Source organism: Mobula hypostoma, chromosome 9 (assembly GCF_963921235.1).
Source record: "Mobula hypostoma chromosome 9, sMobHyp1.1, whole genome shotgun sequence".
Taxonomy (NCBI): Eukaryota; Metazoa; Chordata; class Chondrichthyes; order Myliobatiformes; family Myliobatidae; genus Mobula; species Mobula hypostoma.
This window is the reverse complement of record NC_086105.1, coordinates 85792733-85820433: the sequence shown is the minus strand read 5'-3', so window position 1 is coordinate 85820433 and position 27701 is coordinate 85792733. Positions and strand designations below refer to the sequence as shown.

The window sequence follows — 27701 nt, the reverse complement described above, 5'->3', positions numbered from 1 at the left end:
CCTCCTGCCCCCAAAGCAGAACACCACTTGTGGGAGATGTGAAGCGATGTCATGTGGGAATGGATGAAGCGCAGCCACTGGTTTGTGCACAGAGACAGAATGAAACAGTGACAATGATCACATCACATGTTTTAACAGTGTTGGGTGTTGGTCACTGGGCATGACTTCCTTGGTTACACTTCCCCTTCCCCCAATATTCTTTGAAATTATTTGTTTCATCTATAAAATGGGTTTTATTCACTAATACATGAAGTATAGCCCATTCTTCTGCACTTAAGTGATTCGATGGACCTGATGTATACTATTTTCTAAGTGGAAAGAAAGTTCAAAAATCAGTGGTGCAGAGGAACTTGTGAGTCCTTGTGCAGAATTCCCTAAAGTTTAATTTGCAGGTTGAGTCTGTGGTGAGGAAGGGAAATGCAATCTTAGCATTTATTTTGAGAGGACTAGAATATAAAAGAAGGATGTAATGTTGAAGCTTCATAAGGCACTTGTGAGGCCTCACTTGGAGTGTTGTGAGCAGCTTTGTGCCCCTTTTCTAAGAAAGGAAGTGCTGACACTGGAGAGGGTTCAAAGGAGGTTCACAGAAATGTTTCCAGGATTGAATGCCTTGTCATTTGACGAGCATTTGATGGCTGTACTGACTGGAATTCAGAAGATTGAGGGGGGATCTCATTGAAACCTATTGAATGTTGAAAGGCTTCGATAAAGTGGATGTGGAGAGAACGTTACTATGGTGGGGAAGTCTAAGACCAGAGGACACAACCTCAGAATAAAGGGATGCCCACTTAGAATGGTGATGAGGAAGAATTTCTTTAGCCAGAGATAGATGATTTTGTGGAATTCATTGCCACAGGTGGCTGTGGAGATGAAGTCATCGGGTATATTTAAGCCAGAGGTTGATAGGATCATGATTAGTCAGGGCATGAGGCAATACTAGAAGGCAGGAAATTGAGGTTGAGAGGGAAATGGATCTGCCATGATGAAATGGCGGAGCAGATTCGATGAGCCAAATGGCCGTATGGTCTTATGATGTCATGGCTTTTAGACACAGAAGCAAGACTACTGTCAACAGAACCCCAGCTGCACAGTGCAGTCCAGTGGCAAAGTAGCAAAATGGGCGAGCTGCAACCTGACTGAAAAAATGTGACCAGCAGTTATTCAGTAATTGTGAACTGAACAGTATGTGAACGGAAAGGCAAACAATTCTTCAGGGGGAATATAATGTTAACTGAGAGTCAAGTAGGAGTGAGCCAAATATATAAAACTAGAGGCTGTTGAAACACTCCTCAAATTGGGCAGTACCCATGGAAAATGAAACTGAGTTAACATATTGTTAGTGCACATACACAGGATTAAGATGACTATTTGTGTGAAGAGTGAATGAAGATTGTGCACGCACACAGGATTAAAATGTCGGCTTGTGCATGTACACAGGATTAAGATGACTGTGAAGAGTGAATGAAGATTGTGCACATACACAGGATTAAGATGACTGTGTGAAGAGTGAATGAAGATTGTGCATGTACACAGGATTAAGATGACTGTGTGAAGGGTGAATGAAGATTCTGCATGCACAGGATTAAGATGACTGTGAAGAGTGAATGAAGATTGTGCACATACACAGGATTAAGATGACTGTGTGAAGAGTGAATGAAGATTGTGCACGTACACAGGATTAAGATGACTGTGTGAAGAGTGAATGAAGATTGTGCACGTACACAGGATTAAAATGACTGTGTGAAGGGTGAATGAAGATTCTGCATGCACAGGATTAAGATGACTGTGAAGAGTGAATGAAGATTGTGCACATACACAGGATTAAGATGACTGTGTGAAGAGTGAATGAAGATTGTGCACGTACACAGGATTAAGATGACTGTGCGAAGAGTGAATGAAGATTATGCATGTACACAGGATTAAAATGACTGTTTGTGTGAAGGGTGAATGAAGATTCTGCATGCACAGGATTAAAATAACTGTTTGTTTGAAGGCTGAATGCCTCTTGGATCAATATACAAAACAGAATAGAATACTGCAGATGCTGGAAACCTGAAATAAGAACAAAATGTTGGAATTATTCAGAAGGCAGGGCAGCAACCATGGAGAGCGAAATAAAGTAAGCATTTCATCAGAACTGGAAATCATTAAGATAGAAAGGAAGTGTTGGGGAAGGAAAGGGCAGCAGGGAATGTGTGAGACGGGCAGCAGACAGGAGAGAAAGTAACAAAAGCCAGGATGTAGAATTCAAGATGGGACGACAGTGGCTAAGGTGGAAAGATGGGCCTGAGGTCTCCGTAGGGAAACAGCATCTAACACACGTATAGATCAGTAAGTGTCAGTAGTAGGGAAGTAGAGGATTCCTAGGGATAGGACACATGAGTAATTGAAAAACTATGGTCTAACTAGGGATAGTCACCATGACCTTGTATGTGGGAAGAAATGTCTTATTAAATTGATGAAGTTTTTGAGGAAGTGATGAAAATGATTGATGAAGGTAAAGCAGTGGATGTTGTTTACGTGGGTAGAGGAGGTGATAGTTGAGACCATGTAAATGAAAAGATGGATGGGTGGTGGTGGTGGAATGAATTAAGGGGATAGGTGGAGGAGATGACTGAATTAGAGGGAATCTGATAGGAGAGGACAATGGACCTTGGAAAAAAGGCTAGGAAGAGGGGAACCAGAGGGAAGCAATAAACAGATGAGAAATGATAACAGGGTAATCAAAATGAAGAATGGAAGAAGAAAAAAAGGGGGGGAGGAGAAATTTCTGGAAGCTGCCTAACCATTGCCTGTTTTTTCAATCCATCGTTGTTTCCTGACCTGCTAGGTTGCTCCAGCATTCTGTGCATGTTGTTTTAAGTTTCCAGCATTGCAGAATTTTTTGGGTTTATAGTTGGAGACATTAATGTTTATGCCATCAGGTTGGTGGATATGGAGGTTTTGAAGAAGGTGCTGAGGTGGTTTTCCAGGATTCTCCCTGGATTAGAGACAAGAGGTATAAGGAGGGCCTGGACAAACTTGGGTTGTTCTCTCTGGAATGGTGAAGGCTGGGGGAGATCTGATAGAAATTGATAAGATTATGAGAGGGATAGATAGAGAGCCAGTATTTTTCATCATGGTTGAGATATCCATTACCAGAGGCTAAGCAGTTCAAAGGAGATGTGCGTGGCAATATTTATTTATTTATTTTCTTTACACAGAGTGGTAGGTTCCTGGGGAGGAGGTGGAGGAAAACACAATCAAGAGGCACATAAATGTGCACCAAGTGCCAGGATATGAACATTGTGTGGATGGAAGTGATTAGTTTAGTGGCACTTGAGTACCAATTTCATTAGTTTGGAGCAGCATTGTGAGCTGAAGAACCAGTTTCAGTGCTGTGCTGTTTTATGTTCTATGTTTGAACACAGCAATACTTCGACAATTCCAGATGATGCACCTGCTTTATATTTGCAAACCTGCTCATCTTAAACATGTTCCAGTTCATTTGGAAGCCAATTCATCTGAAATGTTGCTTCTGCTTTTCTCTTCCCTCGAGTGCTGTCTGGCCTGCTGAGCATTTTAAAATCAATCTATAATCCATGTTACACCCAACAATGTCTAATTCACAGAGCAACAGTCTACTGGATCTGTGAGGGGAAAGGAATCGTCAATGTTTCAGGTTGAAACCCTGCACCAGGACTGGTTTTGACCCAAACACTCAAGAATTCCTTACCACCCATAGATGCTGTTTGATTCACTAAGGTCCTCCAGCACATTAGTTGTTGCTCAGGATTCCAGATTCCAGTGCCTGTAGTATCTTGTCTCTCTAGTGCAGCTCAGAGTGTGGCAGGGTTTGATTTGTGATGACATGATTCTGAATAGTGTGTCTTGTTCTGATGTGTTCTTGTTCAGGTGGATATCTATGCAGGAGCTGTCTTTATTCAACAAGCTCTCCATTGGGATTTGTACATCGCAGTGATTGGATTGTTGCTAATCACCACCCTCTACACTGTTGGAGGTAGGTTTGGCCATCTCCCACAACTTCATGGTGATGATATTTAGTGTCTAACTGCACCATCCTATTGCAGGTACACACCCAGGACCAGCTCCACAAAGTCCCAACTCCAACCTTCTTCTATTTGGCTGCTATCAACTGTAGCTCATGAGTAGCACAGTGACACGGACAGTGGAGTTGCTACTTTGTGGTGCCTGTGAAGCCGGTTCAATCCTGGCCTCTTGTGTTCTCTGTGTGGAGTTTGCACTTTCTCCCTGTGACCATGTAGATTCCACCCCACCCTGCCAACATCCCATGTGACTGTGGGTTGATAGTTTAATTGGCCAGTGTTAATTACCCTGTGGGTGTAGGCTAGTGGTAGAATCTGGAAAAGGTGATTGAAATGTGAGGAGAATAAAACTGGTTAGAGAAGAATTAGTGTAATAAAGGGTTAGCATGAACTCAATGGGTCGAAGAGCTGTTTCCATGATGTATCTGCCTATCATTCCGTGAGCACATTGCCTATTTCCTAAATATTCCCCCATTGGTTGTGATGATGGCTGTTTCCACCAATGAGCAGAAGTTATTTTTGTATTTCTTTATTGGGCAGGTGGGCTGGCAGCTGTAATATACACTGATGCGCTCCAGACTGTCATCATGTTGATTGGAGCTCTCATTCTCATGGGATATGGTGAGTAGCATTCAGCTGACATTCAAAGTTAGAGTTGCAAATCAAATCTTCCTTTGGGCATTGCAGGTAAGGTTTATTGTCTGGCCACAGTTGTCTATGGGTGGGGAGTGGGTGGTGAGCCATTCTGGTGAAGATGCCCCTATGGTACTGTTAGAGTGAGAGTTGTAGAATTAAGACCATTGCTGATAATGGTCTGGTGATGTCCATAACAGTGTACAGCTTGGAAGTGGGTTGGGAGGTGAAGCCAGAGCAGCCTGAGTGAGAGACTGTTCTACATTTTATAGAAGGTACATACTGCAGACAGTGTGTGCTAGTCCTGCCAAACCAGCTTCAAAACTTCCCAGTAGCAGCAGCGAGAGTATTGGTCAGAGCTTCTCGTGGGGCGCCGTGGGAGTGTGAATCAGTCACCGGCTTACTCTTTCACTGAACCACAGTTCTGCATGGCATGAGTTCAGTGAACGCATTCATTAATCTGATGATGATATGGAAGGGGTGATCGGAGGTGGTGCCCTACCTCGGCTTGCTGCAGACTCCATTGATCTGCTCTGATGCCAGTTGGCCCTTCACATGGTTGTTTTGCACCAATTCAGACAGCGTACTTAATGCACAATATGAAAGGCACATTGTTGCAACAACAGCTGGTTACACTGACTTATCCTGGGCACTGGTGCATTCAGGATCTGCTCTGTTCTTGATTTGATGTTCAAGGTGTGAAATGCACTGACAGTATATCTAAAAAAAATGAGACCTCAGGATCAGGTTGAGTTGTCTGGTGTTGAGGCTGAGTCCTTCCAGCAGTTTGCTCAATCCCCTTCCTCCCCAGCATTCACCATTCTCCTGGGAAGGCAATTCCTTCAATTCTTGAGGCATATGCACACGGTCTTTCACTACATTTCATTCCCAAATCCGTCATAATCTACTCCTGCTGACTCTGCACTTCTCCATTAAGTGAAGCAACTCTCACACCGATCCTTTCAAATCTGTTCTTCTGAACTCCAAACAATTCAATCAGTCTCTCCTCATTGGAAAAACTATTCTTTCTAGGAATTAGGTAGGTAAACTTTCATCAATGGCAAATATCTTTTTCCTCTCATTCCTCTAGTATGTAGTTCTGTGACCTGGGTTCAGAGGATGAAGTCCAATTGGGTGTGGAGCATCCAGTCAGAGTGAATCAATCATGCAGAGGAGTTGTAAAATAGGACATCCAAGAATGGCTGATTATTTTACGAAACAGTGTTGGATATACTTCTGGGTTTCTTCAAGTGCAGTGAAACGGCTCTCTGCTTCACAGCTTTCGTTGAAATTGGAGGTTACTCGGGTCTCCAGGAGGCATATTTTCATGCCATTCCAAGTGTCCGTGACCTCAACACCTCCTGTGGCTATCCAAGGAAAGATGCTTTCCACATTTTCCGGGATCCCTTGACCTCTGACTTTCCTTGGCCAGGAGTACTGATTGGAATGACAATCCCATCAATCTGGTATTGGTGCACTGACCAGGTACCATCTCAGTTTGCCTTTCTTCAGTTTTCAAAGCCTGTTGTGGTTCCTGACCTCTTCATGTTGGTATTTGCATGCCCGCTCTGTCTCACCAGCTTAGTGAGCAGTGAGGCTGTATATCCACAAGCCAATCCCACTATTCTCCGTGCCCCCACCCTTTATTCACAGCCCACTGGGGTATGAATGCAGAGACACCCGGTGTGTCCCCTCACCAAGATGATGTTTAGAGATCTTGTTCCACTATGTTAAATCTCAGGTCATCGTCCAGAGGTCCCTATCTGCCAAGACACTCCTACACGCCAAAGCTGGCTCGTTGTTTGCTGCCTGCTTAAAGATTCTGCCCATCTTTATAATGGTTATCCCGGGTATGATCAGTCGAGTGCTATTTACAGGTAAGTGGAGGTACTTGGTGGTTTGCCATGTACCATATTCCTGCAGATCATCTACTTCCATTGTCACTCTCTTTTTAGATCAGGTGGCCTGTGTTGATGCTGACACCTGCCAGAGGATCTGCGGTAACCCAATTGGATGCTCTGACATTGCCTACCCGAAGCTGGTGATGGAGTTACTACCAGGAGGTACACATAACTAGGCCACTTGCATGGAGTTATACAACGTTGAACCAGTCCCTTATTCACTAATGATTCATGCTGGTCCCTTGCTAAGACAGTTCAAAGGTCCATTTATTATCAAAGTATGTACACAGTGTACAGCTCTGAGATTCGTCTTCTCCAGGTAGCCACAAAACAAAGAAAACCACGAAGGTCATTGAAAGAAAGACAGACATCACACCCCCACCCACACATAAAAAAACAAAAACTCATAAACCCCAAATCCCCCACCCCTCTCTTGCACACAAAAAACTAACAGATGGCTCCACACCGAAAAATAGCAGCTAGAACATTGAACCCCAAACCTTCAACCCCCTCCCTCACAAAAAAACCCCAAACTCTCAACCCCCTCCCTCGCACAGAAAACGCCAAACTCTCAAACCCCTCCCTCGCACAGAAAACGCCAAACTCTCAACCCCCTCCCTCGCACAGAAAACGCCAAACTCTCAACCCCCTCCCTCGCACAGAAAAACCCAAATCCTCAACCTCTTCCCTCACACAAAAACCCCAAACTCTCAACCCCCTCCCTCGCACAGAAAACGCCAAACTCTCAACCCCCTCCCTCGCACAGAAAACGCCAAACTCTCAACCCCCTCCCTCGCACAAAAACCAAACTCTCAACCCCCTCCCTCGCACAGAAAACGCCAAACTCTCAACCCCCTCCCTCGCACAGAAAACGCCAAACTCTCAACCCCCTCCCTCGCACAAAAACCAAACTCTCAACCCCCTCCCTCGCACAGAAATCGCCAAACTCTCAACCCCCTCCCTCACACAAAAACCCCAAACTCTCAACCCCCTCCCTCACACAAAAACCCCAAACTCTCAACCCCCTCCCTCGCACAGAAAACGCCAAACTCTCAACCCCCTCCCTCGCACAGAAAACGTCAAACTCTCAACCCCCTCCCTCGCATAGAAAACGCCAAACTCTCAACCCCCTCCCTCGCACAGAAAACGCCAAACTCTCAACCCCCTCCCTCGCACAGAAAACGCCAAACTCTCAACCCCCTCCCTTGCACAAAAAAACCCAAATCCTCAACCCCCTCCTTCGCACAAAAACCAAACTCTCAACCCCCTCCCTTGCACAAAAAACCCAAATCCTCAACCCCCTCCCTCGCACAAAAACCAAACTCTCAACCCCCTCCCTCGCACAAAAAAACCCAAATCCTCAACCCCCTCCCTCGCACAAAAACCAAACTCTCAACCCCCTCCCTCGCACAAAAACCAAACTCTCAACCCCCTCCCTCGCACAAAAAAACCCAAATCCTCAACCCCCTTCCCTCGCACAAAAAACCCCAAACCCTCAACCCCTACCCTTGCAGAAAAAACCTAAAACCCCCAACTCCTTCCCTTGCACAAAACCCGAAATCCTCAACTCCCTCCCTCGCACAAAACCCCAAACCCTCAACCCCCTCCCTTGCACAAAAAACCCCCAAAACCCTCAACCTCTTCCCTTGTACAAAAAATCCCAAACTCTCAACCCCCTCCCTCCCACAATAAACCCCAAATCCTCAACCCCCTCCCTCGCACAAAAACCAAACTCTCAACCCCCTCCTTCGCACAGAAAACGCCAAACTCTCAACCCCCTCCCTTGCACAAAAAACCCCCAAAACCCTCAACCCCTTCCCTTGTACAAAAATTTCCAAACTCTCAACCCCCCCACAATAAACCTCAAATCCTCAACCCCCCTCGCACAAACCCCAAATTCATAACCCCCTCCCTCACACAAAAAAACCCAAATCCTCAAACCCTTCCCTTGCACAAAAACCCTCAGAACCTCAACCCCCTCCCTCGCACAAAACCCCCAAACCCTCAACCCCCTCCCTCACACAAAAAACCCAAACTCTCAAACCCCCCTTGCACAAAAAACCCAAACCCTCAACCCCTTCCCTCGCACAAAAACCCCCAAATTCTGAACCCCTTCCCTCGCACAAAAACCCCAAATCCTCAACCCCTTCCCTTGCACAAAAAACCCAAACCCTCAACCTCTTCCCTCGCACAAAAAATCCAAACCCTCAACCCCTTCCCTCGCCCAAAAAACCCAAACCCTCAACCCCCTCCCTCGCACAAAAAACCACAAACCCTTAACCCCCTCCCTTGCACAAAAAACCCTAAACCCTCAACCCCTTCCCTTGCACAAAACCCCCCAAATCCACAAACCCTCTCTCTCGCACAAAACGCTAACACATCACAGAAAACAATAACAAACCCCCAACCCCAACATGCCAATCGGCAACAAGAAAGAATGGTCCTATTTACATTGCATTTGGCCCATTCCCCTCTCAACCTTTCCTACCCATGTATCTATCCAAATGCTTCATAAATGTTGTAACCTGCCTCCACCTTCCTTTACGTAGTTTGCTCCATATACAGTACTTCTTAGCCTCGGTGTGAAAAACTTATCCCACAGGTCCTCTTTAATCTTTCCCCTCTCGCCCAAAACCTATGTGCTCTAGTTTTAGACTCCCTATTCAGGGAAAAAGACTGTGACCATTCACTTATTTCTGCCCCTCATGATTATATAAACTTCTAGAAGGTCCACCCTTCACTCCAGAGAAAATAGTGAATAGTAAAAATAACAACTTACGATTTAAGCCTGGAAATCCTGTCAACATCCTTGTAAACCTTTCCTGTGCCATCTCTGGCCTGTCATGTCCTTCGTACAGTGTGTTGTCCTGAACTATACACTGTGTACCAAGTGCAGTCTCACCAACGATCTGTAGAATCTTCTAGCAACCTTCCACTCAACCAGAGGATCTCAGGACCTTGAACTCATTGAAACTCCTGGTTCGAGCATTTATTTTCATGAATCCAAAGGTGCCAAAACAATGGGACAAAGGCCTATATGGTCCCTCAGTAACCCTCAGACAGCCTTTGATGGGTACAGTTGTGCAGAGGGTGACAGAGATTAGGAGGTAGGATTAATTGGGGGGAAGGATGAGGCAGGCTGGTAGGTAACCTCAGCAGTGATGATAATGGGTAGTTAGTGAGCACAAACAGGAAGTGGTGGTGATGCTGCAGCCTGTTGGCCAATACCAGAGCTGCCCTTGCCCTCAGTTCAAGATATGGTTTATGGATTCCGTGGACCTCACGTACCTGCAGAATGTCAATAGAGTGGTGGGGCCCTGCTGCACAACCCCCCACCGGATTTTACAATTATGGCCCATGGTCTGTTCTAACATGCAAATAGTTAACCCTGGCTAAATCTCTCAAAAACATTTAACAGTGGCAGCAAATAATCATCACCATTATCTATCTCCTTCCAGAAGAAATTGTCTCCTGGTGAGTTGTAGTGGAAGAGAATTTGATGCTAGGGTGAGTTTGAGGGCTGAAGAGAACCTTATGAACAGAACCTTCTCACTCCCCTCCAACACAAAGACCTCCCTTTCTCCTCCCCTTTTGCTGTAACACATTTGCAGGAAAGGTGCTTTTTGAGTTGAGGAAGGGTGAATGGGAATTCCAGGGAATGAAGCAGAGACTGAGGTTGTCAGTGTGGAATGCTGTCTGGTGTGCTTCGGTCTGTGAATGTGCCCCCAGTACCGTGGATCTTGTTAGTGCTCAGTTCATGAAGGGAGCTTGGTTTAAATCTGTTCCTTTTCTCACCCTTTGATGGCAGGGCTGCGGGGCCTGATGATGTCAGTCATGGTCGCTGCTCTCATGTCCTCCCTCACTTCGATCTTCAACAGTGCAAGCACATTATTTACAATGGACATCTGGCACCACTTCCGGCCCCACTGCAGCGAATGGGAGCTCATGGTTGTTGGCAGGTAGGGAAATGCAAAAAGATTAAATCCAAGAAAAACAATGCCACTTTCTGACGAGCAATAATATAGAACTTCTCATGTTGTTCCTTTCCAAATTGTATTACTGGGTTAAAACACAGTGGGTTACAGTGTTGCTCCTCATAGATTGTTTTCTGGAACACTCAACAGTGCAGCTTCTAACCTGACACAAATTTACAGCCTTTCCTGCTCTTGGGGTGACACTGCCCATATCTCTCAGCCTCACTCACACTCTCACATCACACCTCCAACATCTTTCGCCATCTAGATATCATTCAATGACTTTTAAAAAAGTATAATTTCCAATGAATGAAAATTCCTCAGTGGAGGCAACTTTAGCAGATGGAAGTACATCCTAACTACTGTGAGGTGATGCATTTTGGGAAGACAAATACTGATAATGCCCTCATAAATCAGAGTAGCGGCCAATCAGAGATTGGAAGCCTGAGAATATGTGGCTCACTCAGATTCGTCGATTGTGTAGAAAAGGCAGCAACTCATGGCAGATTGGTGTTTAGAGCAGTGACCAATCTGTGCTCAGGATTGATTGGCAAGAACCAATTAAAATAAGGCAGGGGCAAGCAGAGTGCTGTTGTTGGAGTGGGCAGAATTACAGTGGGACTTTGAGACTTTAGCTCTTCGAGGATGGTTTTATACAACTACTTAATTACCCCTCCCAGGGGTAGATATTGTCTTCCATCAATGTCCTTTATACCTCAGCTCATGTGTAAACCAACTACAGTGCCTATAAGAAGTATTCACCCCTCCCCACTTGGAAATTTTCATGTTTTATTGTTTTACAACATTGAATCACAAGGGATTTAATTTGGCTTTTTTGACCAATTAAAAGAAAAGACTGTTAGTTTCAAAGTGAAGACAAATTTCTAATTATTAAACACAAAATAATTGATTGCGCAACTACTCCCCCCTAAAGTCAGTAATTAGTAGATGCACCTTTGGCAGCAATTACACCCTTGAGTAGTCTGTGCGGATAGGTCTCTATCAGCTTTGCACATCTGGACACTATAGTTTTTGCTCATTCTTCTTTACAAAACTGCTCAAGCTCTGTCAGATTGCATGGGGATTGTGAGTGAACAGACCTTTTCAAATCCAGCCACAAATTCTCTATTGGATTGCACTCTGACTTGGCCATGCCATTTTTAAGCCATTCCTGTGTAGCTTTGGCTTTATGCTTGGGGACACTGTCTTGCTGGAAAACAAATCTTCTCTCAAGTCACAGTTCTCTTGCAGACTGTAACAGGTTTTCCTTCAGGATTTCCCTATATTTTGCTGCATTCATTTTACCCTCTAAATTCACAAGCCTTCCAGGGCCTGCTGCAGTGAAGCGTCCCTACAGCATGATGCAGTCACCACCATGCTTCACAGTAGTGATGGTATGTTTTGATGATGTGTGGTGTTTGGCTTCCAGCAAACATAGCATTTAGTCTGATGGCCAAAAAGCTCAACTTTCTTCCAGCTGACTTCAGTCTCCCACATGCCTTCTGGCAAACTCTAGCTGAGATTTTATGTGAGGTTTTTTTTTCCCCAAAAGTGACTTTCTGTTTGCCACTCACCCATGAAGCTGCAACTGGTGAAGTACCTGGGCAACAGTTACTGTATGTGCAATCTCTCCCATTTCAGCCACTGAAGCTTGTAACTCCTCCAGAGTTGTCACAAGTCTCCTGATGGTCTCCCTCACTAGGCCCCTTCTTGCACGGTCACTCACTTTTGAGGACGGCCTGCTCTGGACAGATTTACAGCTGTGCCAAATTCTTTCCATTTCTTGATGATTGACTTAACTGTACTCCAAGGAATATTCAGTGACTTGGAAGTTTTCTTGTCTCTATCTTCTAACTTGTGCTTTTCAATAACCGTTTTCATGGAGTTGCTTGGAGTGTGTTTTTTTTTGTCTTAATGGTGTAGTTTTTGCCAAGATCCTGACTCATCAGCAGCTGGACTTATTTCTTCTTCTGACATTTAATGGCAGTTGGCAGTCTAACTTAAAGATGCATTACCACCACCAAAGCAGTTGGACCTTCTTCTTCTTCTTCTATTTCCGGCTGTTTAGACGCATCTAGGCATATTTCAGCCCTCCGCAGGATGTATAATTAATTATAGAACTTCAAGGAACTCATTCTCGAGTACAACCTAGTCTCACGTATAAACTGAATAATAGACTCTTCAATCAGATGTTGACTCTCTTGATGGCCAAACAAAGATTTGATACAAAACCAAAATAAGTTTAAGCCAGATAGCCTCAAAAACAAACAACAGGAATTCTGCAGATGCTCTTGAACAAAGTGTTTCTTTCAATTTTGAATCGATTACAGCTCAGCAAAACATGCTGGACTGTCTCTGGACTACCACAGTCATATAATCCAGTAGACAACAGGAATTCTGCAGATGCTGGAAATTCAAGCAACACACATCAAAGTTGCTGGTGAACGCAGCAGGCCAGGCAGCATCTATAGGAAGAGGTACAGTCGATGTTTCAGGCCGAGACCCTTCGTCAGGACTAACTGAAGGAAGAGTGAGTAAGGGATTTGAAAGTTGGAGGGGGAGGGGGAGATCCAAAGTGATAGGAGAAGACAGGAGAGGGAGGGATAGAGCCAAGAGCTGGACAGGTGATAGGCAAAAGGGATACAAGAGGATCATGGGACAGGAGGTCCGGGAAGAAAGACAAGGGCGGGGGGGACCCAGAGGATGGGCAAGAGGTATATTCAGAGGGACAGAGGGAGAAAAAGGAGAGTGAGAGAAAGAATGTGTGCATAAAAATAAGTAACAGATGGGGTACGAGGGGGAGGTGGGGCATTAGCGGAAGTTGGAGAAGTCGATGTTCATGCCATCAGGTTGGAGGCTACCCAGACGGAATATAAGGTGTTGTTCCTCCAACCTGAGTGTGGCTTCATCTTTACAGTAGAGGAGGCTGTGGATAGACATGTCAGAATGGGAATGGGATGTGGAATTAAAATGTGTGGCCACTGGGAGATCCTGCTTTCTCTGGCGGACAGAGCGTAGATGTTCAGCAAAGCGGTCTCCCAGTCTGCGTCGGGTCTCGCCAATATATAAAAGGCCACATCGGGAGCACCGGACGCAGTATATCACCCCAGTCGACTCACAGGTGAAGTGTTGCCTCACCTGGAAGGACTGTTTGGGGCCCTGAATGGTGGTAAGGGAGGAAGTGTAAGGGCATGTGTAGCACTTGTTCCGCTTACACGGATAAGTGCCAGGAGGGAGATCAGTGGGGAGGGATGGGGGGGACGAATGGACAAGGGAGTTGCATAGGGAGCGATCCCTGCGGAATGCGGGGGGGGGGGGAGGGAAAGATGTGCTTAGTGGTGGGATCCCGTTGGAGGTGGCGGAAGTTACGGAGAATAATATGTTGGACCCGGAGGCTGGTGGGGTGGTAGGTGAGGACCAGGGGAACCCTATTCCTAGTGGGGTGGCGGGAGGATGGAGTGAGAGCAGATGTACGTGAAATGGGGGAGATGCATTTAAGAGCAGAGTTGATAGTGGAGGAAGGGAAGCCCCTTTCTTTAAAAAAGGAAGACATCTCCCTCGTCCTAGAATGAAAAGCCTCATCCTGAGAGCAGATGCGGCGGAGACGGAGGAATTGCAAGAAGGGGATGGCGTTTTTGCAAGAGACAGGGTGAGAAGAGAAATAGTCCAGATAGCTGTGAGAGTCAGTAGGCTTATAGTAGACATCAGTGGATAAGCTGTCTCCAGACAGAGACAGAAAGATCTAGAAAGGGGAGGGAGGTGTCAGAAATGGACCAGGTAAACTTGAGGGCAGGGTGAAAGTTGGATGCAAAGTTAATAAAGTCAACGAGTTTTGCATGCGTGCAGGAAGCAGCACCAATGCAGTCGTCGATGTAGCGAAGGAAAAGTGGGGGACAGATACCAGAATAGGCATGGAACATAGATTGTTCCACAAACCCAACAAAAAGGCAGGCATAGCTAGAACCCATACGGGTGCCCATAGCTACACCTTTAGTTTGGAGGAAGTGGGAGGAGCCAAAGGAGAAATTATTAAGAGTAAGGACTAATTCCGCAAGACAGAGCAGAGTGGTGGTAGAGGGGAACTGATTAGGTCTGGAATCCAAAAAGAAGCGTAGAGCTTTGAGACCTTCCTGATGGGGGATGGAAGTATATAAGGACTGGACATCCATGGTGAAAATAAAGTGGTGGGGGCCAGGGAACTTAAAATTATCGAAAAGTTTAAGAGCGTGAGAAGTGTCACGAACATAGGTCGGAAGGGATTGAATAAGGGGTGATAAAACCGTGTCGAGGTATGCAGAAACGAGTTTGGTGGGGCAGGAGCAAGCTGAGACAATAGGTCGTCCAGGACAGGCAGGTTTGTGGATCTTGGGTAGGAGGTAGAAACGGGAAGTGCGAGGTGTGGGAACTATAAGGTTGGTAGCAGTGGATGGGAGATCCCCTGAGCGGATAAAGTCGGTGATGGTGTGGGAGACAATGGCCTGGTACTCCTTAGTGGGGTCATGATCGAGGGGTAAATAAGAGGAGGTATCCGCGAGTTGTCACTGTGCCTCGGCAAGGTAGAGGTCAGTACGCCAGACTACAACAACACCCCCCTTATCGGCGTGTTTAATAATAAGGTTAGGAGTAGTGCGGAGGGAGTGGAGAGCAGAGCGTTCCGAAGGAGTGAGGTTGGAATGGGGACAAGGTGCGGTGAAGTTGAGATGGTTGATGTCCCGTCGGCAATTAGCGATAAAGAGATCTAGAGCAGGCAGAAAACCAGAGTGGGATGTCCATGAAGAAGGGGAGGGTTGAAGACGGGAGAAGGGGTCATCGGTGGGGGTGGAAGAGTCCTTGCCGAAGAAGTAGGCTCGGAGATGGAGACGGCGGAAGAAAAGTTCCGCATCATGGCGAACACGGAACTCGCTGAGGTGTGGGCGAAGGGGAACAAATGTGAGGCCCTTACTGAGAACAGAGCGTTCTGCCTCTGACTGTTGAAGGTCGGAGGGGATGGTAAAGACCCGGCACGGATGAGAGCTGGGATCAGAGGGGGGAGGGGGGAGGCTGGGTGTGTCAATAGAGAGGGGACGGTTGGGTCCTGTGACCCTGTGAGTCACCTGTGAGTCGATTGGGGTGATATACTGCGTCCGGTGCTCCCGATGTGGCCTTTTATATATTGGCGAGACCGACGCAGACTGGGAGACCGCTTTGCTGAACATTTACGCTCTGTCCGCCAGAGAAAGCAGGATCTCCCAGTGGCCACACATTTTAATTCCACATCCCATTCCCATTCTGACATGTCTATCCACGGCCTCCTCTACCGTAAAGATGAAGCCACACTCAGGTTGGAGGAACAACACCTTATATTCCGTCTGGGTAGCCTCCAACCTGATGGCATGAACATCGACTTCTCCAACTTCCGCTAATGCCCCACCTCCCCCTCGTACCCCATCTGTTACTTATTTTTATGCACACATTCTTTCTCTCACTCTCCTTTTTCTCCCTCTGCCCCTCTGAATGTACCTCTTGCCCATCCTCTGGGTCCCCCCACCTTGTCTTTCTTCCCGGACCTCCTGTCCCATGATCCTCTCGTATCCCCTTTTGCCTATCATCTGTCCAGCTCTTGGCTCTATCCCTCCCCCTCCTGTCTTCTCCTATCATTTTGGATCTCCCCCTCCCCCTCCAACTTTTAAATCCCTTACTCACTCTTCCTTCAGTTAGTCCTGACGAAGGGTCTCGGCCTGAAACATCGACTGCACCTCTTCCTACAGATGCTGCCTGGCCTGCTGTGTTCACCAGCAACTTTGATGTGTGTTGCATATAATCCAGTAGGATGTTTTCCTATTATCTTTAAATAATAGTTTAGCCCATAATGCCCCAACCTAAGTCTTGTAAATTTCACCATATCTCTACGACTTAAAAGGTAACAGTTTGAGACCTTTTTAACTAGTTGTTGACTAGAAAAATAATGCCTGCCCCTTAATTCATTTTTCCAATCCTCCTGCCACTTCTTCTCTATACCATTCTTAATCCTACTTCTCAATTCTGTTCTTCCTAGGGGAACTCTAATTTCTACTTGCCAGCTCTGTCAGGAAGACTTCACAATGCCATCTACAATTTCATTTCCCTCCACCCCAGCATGCCCAGGTATCCATGAAAATCTAACTGCACAACCCATCTTCCGTACTCTAAACAACACTAAGAGAATCTCAATAACTATATCAGGACAAGCTTTTGATTTACTTCCTTTTATAGACTCTAAGGCAGCAGCAGAATCCGAACAGATGATAACCCTACATGGTCGAGAGTCTTCTATCCACCACAAGGCCCAGAGGATTGCTAATAATTCTGTTGTAAAGACAGAAACACCATCTGAAACCCAGTGACCAATCTTAACTCCAAGTTGAGACACATACATCCCGAATCCTGCCCTACTGTTCTCTGGGTCTACTGAGTAAAAATCTTCAGATAAGATCCCCATCCAGTATTTAAATATTCATTTGTGATCAATGCTGATGAAATTGCACTGTTTCCTTTAAGCTGAAAAAGGAGGAATAGGTCTACTTCTGGTTCTGGAAAGAGCCAAAAAGGGACAGGTGGCGAGCAAATTTGGTCAGCTATGTCTTCCTCAGTCAGTTTCAATTTCACAGCCCAGTTATTAACCAAATCTAAATTTTACTTTGGCACTCCGAATTCCCCTGCGAAAGACACTTTGATGGACAGCTGTGATTGAATCCATTTAGTTTTACCCAATACTTCAGGCCCAACTGAATTCATCTTAAATACAAAGGCACTTCTCCCATCTCCACACATAATGCCAGGACTGTTGTTGTTCTAAATCTCCACAACAGAGTCTAAGTGCTTTGGATTGCACAGTGTCTAGTTTTCCAAGCACTGCCGTAGAAGTGGAACCATAAGCAATACAACCATAATCTGTAACTGATCCAATCATAGCTAGATATATTAAGTACATAGTTTCCCTCCTTGCTCCCCAGTCGCATCCAGCAATACTTCTCATAACATTTAAAACTTTCTCACACTTTCCAATTGTTTTATCTATATGAACCTTCCAAGTAAGTTTTTCATCAAACCAAACACCTAAAAACTTGAATACCTTGACTCTTTCTAGTGGAGAATCATATAGACAATTCACAATTAGGAATCTTTCTTCTAAAGCCAAAAATCATATATTTGGACTTAGAAGCAGAAATCCTAAAACCCCATTTATTAGCCCAGTTTTCAACTGATCTTAAAGCCTTTTGTACCTGCCTTAATATATACTTGATGTTTCTTCCTCTTTTCCAGATTGCACCATGTCTGCAAACAATGATTTGCCATATCCTATCCCTACCTGATCAAAGGTATCATTTATCATGACGTTAAAAAGAACTGGACTAATGACACTTCCTTGAGGGGTATCATTATCTATTTTAATTGACTTGGACCTTGTTCCGCCTATTCTTACTTGAATTGTCCTTTCCTTAAGGAAATCTTTGATCCAATTAAACGTTCTACCTCTAATTCCTGCATCATAGAGTTTAATTAATAAGCCATCCTTACATAGTGAGTCATATGCTCTTTCAATATCTAAAAATACACTTACCATTACTTCTCTATTTTGAAATGCTTTTTTAATATCATGATCTAAAAGGGCAACAGATTCCATTGTTGATCTTCCAGTTCTAAAACCATTTTGATAGGCAGCAAAATGTCCCTTATTTTCCAAAAAATAAACAAGTCTGTTGGTGACCATTCGTTCCATAGTTTTACAAAGCACTGACGTTAAAGCTATAGGCCAATAGGGACTAGGACTAGACGCATCCTTACCTGGCTTTAAAACTGGAACTACCACCGCATGCTTCCACTCTGCTGGTAATTTTCCTTCTTTCCACACTGAATTAAACAATGCTAGAATTTCTATTAATACAGAGTCATCTAAATGCTTAAGCAATTCATAACACAGTCCATCCCTACCAGAAGTGTTTGAACCTGATTGGACAGCTTCCTGAAATTCCTGAAGGGAGCAAAACAAATTTATGGAGCTGTTATCATCCAATCTCCTGTCCAATTTCCAACTTTCCTTTAACATAATTTCCTTTCTCAAATCACCCAACTCTCCAGAACTGTGTAACGCTTGGAACACCTCTACAAACATATCAGCCTTTTTCTTATTGGTTACAGCTTCAATATCTCCTTCCAGCAAAGCTGGGATAGATGATTTCCTATATATCCCTGACATTCTGTGAATGATCGTCCATAGCTGCTTTATAGGTGTCTCAGGGCCCAGGGTTCCACAAAATCTTTTTCAACTATCCCTCTTTGCATTTTTAATTACTTTCCTTGCTACTGCTCTTTCCTTTTTCTACTTCATAACATTATCTAACACTGGGTACTTTCTTAATTTCCTGTAAGCTTTATTTCTATTTCTCACTGCTATATCACAATTTTTATTCCACCACGGAACTAATGCTAGAGCCTTAAGTACAATCCGTAGCGGAATAGTCAACTGAGCAACTTTATGAATTATAGAACAGAGGGATCCATTCCAATCATCTATGGAGCCCTCGCTATTAATCTCTTCTATTATATCCACAGCTTTCTCCTGGTATTCATCCCAATGGGCCAAAGAAAAATTATACCTAGCAGACCTCTCCTCAACTTCTACTATCAAATTTCTACCAAATCTACATAATATAGGATAGTGATCACTTCCTAGTGTGTATCTGTCCATAACATCCCATCCCCCAACTCTACAAGTTTGAGGAAGTGATAGATAATTCTAAGTGACTACAAGTATTCTTTACAATATTAAATCTTGTAGGCCTTCCGTCATTTAGCAGTACCATGTTGTATTTGTCTAGAAACTCCGCTATTACTGCTCCATTACTATCTTTACTTTCACTACCCCATATAGGATTATGGGCATTGAAACCTCCAATCCAGATTACTGGGGATCTTACCTTATTCATAATTTCATCCAAATCTGATAACATCATATTACCTGGATTATAAAAGTTAATCAAAGTAATTTGACCACGAGAGCTCCAAACCTCCACACCCACAATTTCAAGGTTAGATTTAAAATCAAGTCTTCTCAACTGGAGTCCTGTTTTAATGAAAGTTGCACACCCTTCACCAGATTTACCTGTTCTATCAGCTCTCAAACTATCCAGGGATCACAAAATCTAAATGAGGCTTTAACCATGTCTCCTGTATACAGGTCAAATCAGGCTTGTCTTTAAAAGTTGCAACAAATCTTTTTAATTCTTGACCATTTGGAGATAAACTTCTTGCATTCTATTGTAATATTAAAAACATCCAAATACTAATTATTGGCCTCTTTATCCACATAAAGCTCCTCCGTACTCTCTGATCCCGACGGCTGGGAAGTATCCAGTGATTGCTTGTCTGTCATATACTCATGTAATTTTTCCAGCGAAATCTGGTTTATATCAAGGAATCTCTCTACATCTCCAACAACTACTTTCATCATATCCAACCTCTTAGCTGTAGCTTTAGCCCCGACCAGTACATCAACAACAAACGCCAAAAAAGACTCTTTAGTCATCACCATGCCTGAAGGAACCATAGTCGGAGAACTCAGAATGAATTGACTCCCCATCATTCCAATCTTTTCTTTACTTACCCTTTGCTCTCTATCAAAGGATTTACTGCTTCAGCATATGATATTTTTTGTTGGATACTAACATCCTAAATCTGCTTTGCCTTACTAAAATACTCACATCCTCTGAACACCGCTATAAGGTCCCCTCCACAGTTACTGCATTTAGGCACTGCTGCCTTACATGCTTTAATATCATGATCCTCTCCACCTTTCATACATCTTCTTTTACCTCGACACAAACCAGCAACATGTCCAAATCTCTGGCAATTATAACAGTGTAAGGGAGGCCTAATGTATTCTCTAACTTGATAAGGCATGTTCCCAAGACAGACTCTAGTTGGAAGAGCATCACCTGCAAAAACCAGAAGAACAGGGGAATCCCAATTACCACCTTCCATCGATTTTAATCGTTTGGCTTCAATCACTCGACCACCTTTAATATTGTCCAAAATTTCCTTCTCAGTCATGCCAGACCAAATACCATACACTACCCCCTTAACTCCCTTCCTTTCGGAGTAATACACTCCACTTTCACAACCTATTTTCCCACCACTTTAGTACTGTTATATTGGTCAATATCTTTGCAACAAATTTTCAGCAATCCATTAGACAAAATCTTGGCCTGGAATCCTTTACCTATTTAGTTCTCTAATACTGCTGCCACTTTCAAAGGATTAAGGGCTCTAAATCCTCCTTCTCCTTCCTTCTGACCTTTAATTTTATACAGAACTATAAATTCCTCCAATTCACCCATTTTCCTCAGTTTGTTGTCCCCCATTACTTCAGGTCTTGCACTTGAGTAACCCTTTTTTTGGCTGCCCTTACTTCTGGAGTATTCCACCGTTTCCCACCCTCCCCCTTCAATCTCAGCACCCCCCCCCTCCTTTTTGCAGCCATAGGCTACAAACTAACCCTTTCCAAACTACTAGGCTCCTCCACACCAAAGTCCCCACCCACTCAATCAATAACCCCCAAGATCAACCCCCCACACTGTGTCCAGTTGGACCTCTAAAGCAAGATACCTCTGTATCTTGTTTCACGGCGGTTGGCATCCAGCTTAATGGTGCATTACCGCCACCCTCTGCTCCAGAATGTGCTCTAGACATACATTCTAAATCCCTTCACCCAATCGCGCGCACACACACACACACACACACACACACACACCCCTACACTTCACCCTCCCATCTTTGACCATCCTAGTATCCTATTCCTGTTTATTCGTCATATTCTATAAAAAACCCCTGTACCCCTTAAAAACGCTAAAAATACCCGGACTTGTGCTCTCTCACCCATGCCCAGCAACCCTTTTAATGTGAATTCCTGCATCCCCAGCTCCCTTAATTTATTTCTCATCATCTCTGTCTGTATCCCATACTTCCTGCAACTCAGAACTACATGATCTACTGACTCCTCTTCCTGACATTCCTCACACAATCCTGTCTGGTGTTTCCCTATCATTTCAATGTTTTGTTTAACGCACAATGCCCCAGCTTTAACCTAGTCCACACAGTTTCCTCTCTTCTGTTTCCATTACCTACCCGAGTAACTGCAACACTCTTTTGTATTTGATATAAATGCCTCCCTTTCCCCTCCCTGTCCCATCTTTCTTGCCACATTCGGTTGACTTTTTCCCAGATTACACACTTAACCTCTGCTTTACTGATACTAATGTGCATTTCCACATTTTCTTTCTTTAACGCCCTCTTTGCCAACTCATCCACCCTCTCATTCCCCTTCACCCCTACATGTGCTGGAACATGTAGGGTTTTACCTGACCTCCCTGATTTGCAATTCTTGTAACTAACTGAAGGACTTCATAAAGTACATCTTGCCGACTGTTTGTGTGAAAAGACCTTAAACTTGCTAGAACTGAGGATGAATCTGAACATATCAATGCTTTGGCTTGTCTGGCTTTCTGCACCCATTGCAACGCAACCAACACTGCCAGCATCTCCACTGTAAACACCCCTAACTTATTAGATGTTCTTCTGCTGATTCCAATTTCTTTTGCTGGTATTACCACCCCATTACCACTCCTGTTTCAGGTTCCTTCGCACCATCCGTATAAATGTGAGTATAATCACTATACTTTTCCATCACATGACAGTTAAATGCATTTACCAAATCTGTTTTATATCTTTCTTTCCTTTTTACCTCTAACAAATGCCAGTCTATGTCAGGCCATACAAGGTACCAGTGGATATAGGTAGGTCACTGTTTGCGGATGATGGGGCCTTGTGGAAAAGAGGCAGGAACATGGACCATATAATCAGGAAACTACAAGAAGCAATTGATGAAGTGGTGGAGTGGGGTTATGATTGGGGATGTAGATTTTCAGTAGACAAAACTCAAACTGTATTTTTTTACCAGGAAAAGGGTTGAGGTAGGGAAGAAGTTAAGGATGTATGGGGTTGAATTAGAAAGGGTTGCATCATTTAAATTTCTGGGAGTTATATTTGATTCACGATTAACATGGGCAGACCATATCAGGAAAGTTGAGGAGAAATGTAAAAAAGTAATAAATGTGATGAGATGTTTGACTGGTAGGGAATGGGGAGCAAGTTGTTCAGCTTTGAAGAGAATGTATGTGGCTTTAGTAAGATCTGTATTGGATTATGGAAATATAGTATATGGATCAGCAGCTAGGTCTCTTATAAGGAAACTGGATGTGATTCAGGCTCTGGCCTTGAGAGTGTGCAGTGGGGCTTTTAAAACGTCACCAGTGTCAGCACTACAGGTAGAAATGGGAATAATGCCTTTGGAACTAAGAAGGATGCAACTGATGGCAAACTACTGGGCTAACTTGCAGGGGCACAATGATTCTCACCCTACTAAAGGAGTGTTGCAGGAGTGCTGGGAAAATGGGAGGTTTCAGAGGGATACCTTTAGTCGGGTAGGGAATGATATTGCGAAAGAATGTGGAGTATTTGATCTGAGGATAAGTCCTTCAGTAGTTTATCCGGTTGTAGCTCCATGGAAGCTTGTATGGCCTGACATAGACTGGCATTTGTTAGAGGTAAAAAGGAAAGAAAGATATAAAACAGATTTGGTAAATGCATTTAACTGTCATGTGATGGAAAAGTATAGTGATTATACTCACATTTATACGGATGGTGCGAAGGAACCTGAAACAGGAGTGACAGGGTTTGGGGTGGTAATACCAGCAAAAGAAATTGGAATCAGCAGAAGAACATCTAATAAGATAGGGATGTTTACAGTGGAGATGCTGGCAGTGTTGGTTGTGTTGCAATGGGTGCAGAAAGCCAGACAAGCCAAAGCATTGATATGTTCAGATTCATCCTCAGTTCTAGCAAGTTTAAGGTCTTTTCACACAAACAATCGGCAAGATGTACTTTATGAAGTCCTTCAGTTAGTTACAAGAATTGCAAATCAGGGAGGTCAGGTAAAACCCTACATGTTCCAGCACATGTAGGGGTGAAGGGGAATGAAAGGACGGATGAGTTGGCAAAGAGGGCGTTAAAGAAAGAAAATGTGGAAATGCACATTAGTATCAGTAAAGCAGAGGTTAAGTGTGTAATCTGGGAAAAAGTCAACCGAATGTGGCAAGAAAGATGGGACGGAGGGGAAGGGGAGGCATTTATGTCAAATACAAAAGAGTGTTGCAGTTACTAGGGTAGGTAGTGGAAACAGAAGAGAGGAAATTGTGTGGACTAGGTTAAGGCTGGAGCATTGTGCATTAAACAAAACATTGAAATGATAGGGAAACACCAGACGGGATTGTGTGAGGAATGTCAGGAAGAGGAGTCAGTAGAACATGTAGTTTTGTGTTGCAGGAAGTATGGGATACAGAGAGAGATGATGAGAAATAAATTAGGGGAGTTGGGGATGCAGGAATTCACATTAAAAGGGTTGCTGGGCATAGGTGAGAGAGCACAAGTCCGGGTATTTTTAGCGTTTTTAAGGGGTACAGGGGTTTTTTATAGAATATGACGAATGAACAGGAATAGGGTACTAGGATGGTCAAAGATGGGAGGGTGAAGTGTAGGTTTGTGTGTGTGTGTGTGTGTGTGTGTGTGTGTGTGTGTGTGTGATTGGGTGAAGGGATTTAGAATGTATGTCTGGTGCACATTCTGGAGCAGAGGGTGGCGGTAATGCACCATTAAGCTGGATGCCAACCACCGTAAAACAAGATGCAGACAGACAGACAAAAGGTTCAGTTGGAATTTGGGGGGAGTGTGTGGTCGTGGTCGTCGGGCTGGTTGTTGTGCTGGCTTTGGCTGGGCCTTGATGCGTGAATGTGGTTTGGAACTTGTTGAGGAAAGGAGAGTGGGGAAGGAATGGGAATTGCTGGGAGGGGGTTGTGTGGGTCTGGTAATGGTGGACAAGATGAGGGGGCGTTGAGGGAAAGGAAGTGGAGAAGGAGTGGGATAGGGATTTGGGATCAGCGGTAGGTAGCTGGGGAGAGATGGATTATTGTGAAAGGAGAAATAAAGGGAATGAGGAGATAGTGAGGGGATGGCTGAATGAAAACAGACAAAGGGAATAAAAGAATAAGAAATGACAGTGGAGAGAGCTCTGAAAGTGAGGAAGATGAACAAGTTCAGAGAGAAGGTGTTGTCATAATTAGGTTTAATGAGAAGGCTCAGGGACATGAAGAAAATTAATCTGTTTGTGCTAACAACAACTTTGGCAAATAAGATAGGGGAAATAGTATTTGCAAAAGTCCTTAATGATGGCAACTTATTGGTAAGACGTGTGAATGAGGAACAACTTGAGAAAGCACTCAAGCTAAAAGAGATAGGAAAATGCAAGGTGGAAGACACAGGGAGGGTGGGAGCACACAGTAGTGGTTGTAAAGGAGTGATCACGGGGGTACCAATGAGTATAAATATGGAGGAGTTAGAGGAATATCAAAGGAGGGAAAGTAATGAATGTTCAAAGACTGAAAACAACAAAGGAGGGAGTGAAAAAGGAAAGTGAATCTGTATTGATTGAATTTGAAGAAGAAAGAGTGCCAAGGAAAGTGTTCCTGGGTTTCATGAGTTATCCAGTAAGGGTGTATGTGCCAAAACCACTGAGGTGATATAATTGTCAAAGGTTTGGACACGTGGCTAAAAACTGTAAAAGGCAGAGGAGATGTGCTAGATGTGGGGGTGATCATGAATATGGAAAGTGCGGAACAGGAGTTCAACCAAAATGCTGCAATGTGGAGGAGCTCATAATGTTGCATATAGTGGGTGTGAGGTTGTGTGATGGGAGAATAAAATTCAAGAAATGAGAGTGAAAAGAAAGATCACTTATGCAGAAGCTGTAAGAATATCAAGAGAACAGAATAATGCTCCTAATGAACAGGGAGCAATAGGGATACGTGAAATGCAACAAAGAACAAATGACAGGATTTATGTAGACAAAAAGGCTCTAGTAACACTCATTGCAGGAGTGATTAATAGTACGGCTGAGGTAAAGTCAAAAAGTGACAAAATTCAGCTGGTGGTAAAAGCAACAGTAAACCATTTAGGGTTAGTAGGTCTGACATGGGAGGAAGTCAAGCCAGGAAGTGTCATGAGTTGGTTAGTACTAATTATGGTGGTCATGAGTTGGTTAATACTAATTATAGTGATTCTTTTACAATGGAATGCAAGGAGCTTACTGGCAAATGGCCAGGAATTCAAGCACTTTATTAAAGAAATGGTTGTAAAACCGGATGTAGTGTGTATTCAGGAAACTTGGTTGAAACCTACTTTAGACTTTGTGGTATATGGGTATACAATGACAAGGAAAGATAGAAATCTAGGGGGAGGAGGGGGTGGTGCTATGTTAATCAAGCAAGGTATACCATATAGGGTACTGGAAAAAGGAGATGATCAGGAATACATAGTGGTGGAAGTGTGGGAGAGAGGGGAGAGAGTGGTTATAATTAGCTACTACAATCCATGTAAAAGGTTGGATTTGGACAGCCTATTAAGGATACAAGGACAAAACAGACATAAAGTAGTGTGGTGTACAGATTTCAATGCTCATAGCACAATATGGGGGGATCAGATTACAGATCCAAATGGAAAGGTAATTGAAGATTTGATGGAAGAAAGGGATTTGGTGTATATGAATGATGGTAGAGGCACAAAGATAGACATAACAACAGGAACTGAGTCAGTGTTAGATATTACGTTAGTGTCTCATACCTTGGCTGGTGTTAGTAACCGGGGAGTTTGGACTGCTTCAACAGTAGGCAGCGATCACTACCCAGTTTTATGTTCAGTGGGTGAAAGAGTTGAAGTAAGACCAGGTGGCGGAATCCCAAAGTGGGTGTTTGGAAAAGCAGATTGGGGTAAGTTCCAGAAGTTGAGTGACGAAGGGTTGACAAAGATTGATATTTCTGGAAATGTAGATGAATTAAACAGTCAGGTGACTTCAGCAATTATTATGGCAGCAGCAGGATCTATACCCAGGAGTAAAAATAGGATGAATAGGAAACTGGTACCATGGTGGACAGAGGAATGTTGTCAGGCTGTAAAAAACAGAAATAGAGCATTCAGGCTAGTTAAAAGAACCCATAATATGCAGCATTTGGTTCAATATAAGAAAGCACAGGCAGTGGTGAGAAGAACTATACTTCAAGCTAAAAGGGCAAGTTGGAGGAGTTTTTGCGACAAGGTAGGAAGAACAACACCTGTGGGAGAGATATGGGGAATGATTAAGAGGATGGGAGGAGATAGAAGGGAATGGGAATATCCAGTAATGATATCTGAGGAGGAAACTGCAGTCTCCAGTAGGGATAAGGCTGAGGTCATGGCCAAGTAATTTGTACTGATACACAGTTCAGAAAATTTGTCTGAAGAAGGGAGAAGGAGAAGGGAAAGAACAATGAGTCAACGCCCAGGTGTGTTAAACAGGAGGGAATGAACAGATGATATAATTGATGATCCATTTACTTTAGCAGAAATGGTGAGAGCAATAAAGAGATCGAGACCAACCTCCCCAGAGAAAGATCTGATATGCTCTGTGATGCTAAAAAACCTAGGAGAAGGAGCGCTCTTGAAGTTGCTGCATTTTTATAACAGAGTGTGGGAGGAGGGAAGATTACCAAGTGCATGGAAAGAAGCAGTAGTAATTCCAATAAGGAAGCCTGGCAAGGATCCATCAAAACCCACTAGCTACAGACCAATTGCATTAACATCAAATATATGTAAGGTAATGGAAAGGATGATAACAGAAAGGTTATCATATGAGCTTGAGAAGAGGGGAATGCTAGCAAGTTATCAGAATGGTTTTGGAAAGGGACTCAGTGATAATGTTGGAGACTGAAATAAGAATGGCCCAGGCAAATAAAGAATCGGTAGTTGCAGTGTTTTTTGACATTGTAAAAGCCTATGATATGATGTGGGAGGAAGGATTATTAACTAAACTGCACAAGATGAGGGTTGGTGGGAGAGTTTTTAATTGGATTAAAGATTTTTTGTTTGGTAGAAAAATTCAAGTTTGGATTGGGTCAGAATTATCAAAACAGTACATAGTGAGAAATGGCACACCTCAAGGTAGTGTGATTAGCCCGTTACTTTTCATCATTATGATTAATGATGTC

The 27701-nt window shown here is 43.9% G+C and overlaps 1 protein-coding gene across 6 annotated transcripts in view; it reads left to right on the top strand.

Annotated features, from left to right (window-relative positions):
* Positions 1-27701, top strand: part of LOC134351829 (sodium/myo-inositol cotransporter 2-like) — a 73219-nt gene that overhangs the window by 8238 nt on the left and 37280 nt on the right. For 5 of the 6 annotated variants that reach the window (XR_010019271.1, XM_063058585.1, XM_063058586.1 and 2 more), the window contains exons 7-11: positions 3895-4000; positions 4587-4667; positions 5959-6164; positions 6421-6742; positions 10389-10539. Coding sequence is in view for 5 of the 6 variants with exons in the window: in XM_063058585.1 (XP_062914655.1) it covers positions 3895-4000; positions 4587-4667; positions 5959-6164; positions 6421-6742; positions 10389-10539 (866 nt within the window). In the remaining variant the exon portion in view is untranslated. The remainder of the gene's footprint in view (positions 1-3894; positions 4001-4586; positions 4668-5958; positions 6165-6420; positions 6743-10388; positions 10540-27701) is intronic. The other variant, XM_063058588.1, reaches the window with a different exon arrangement.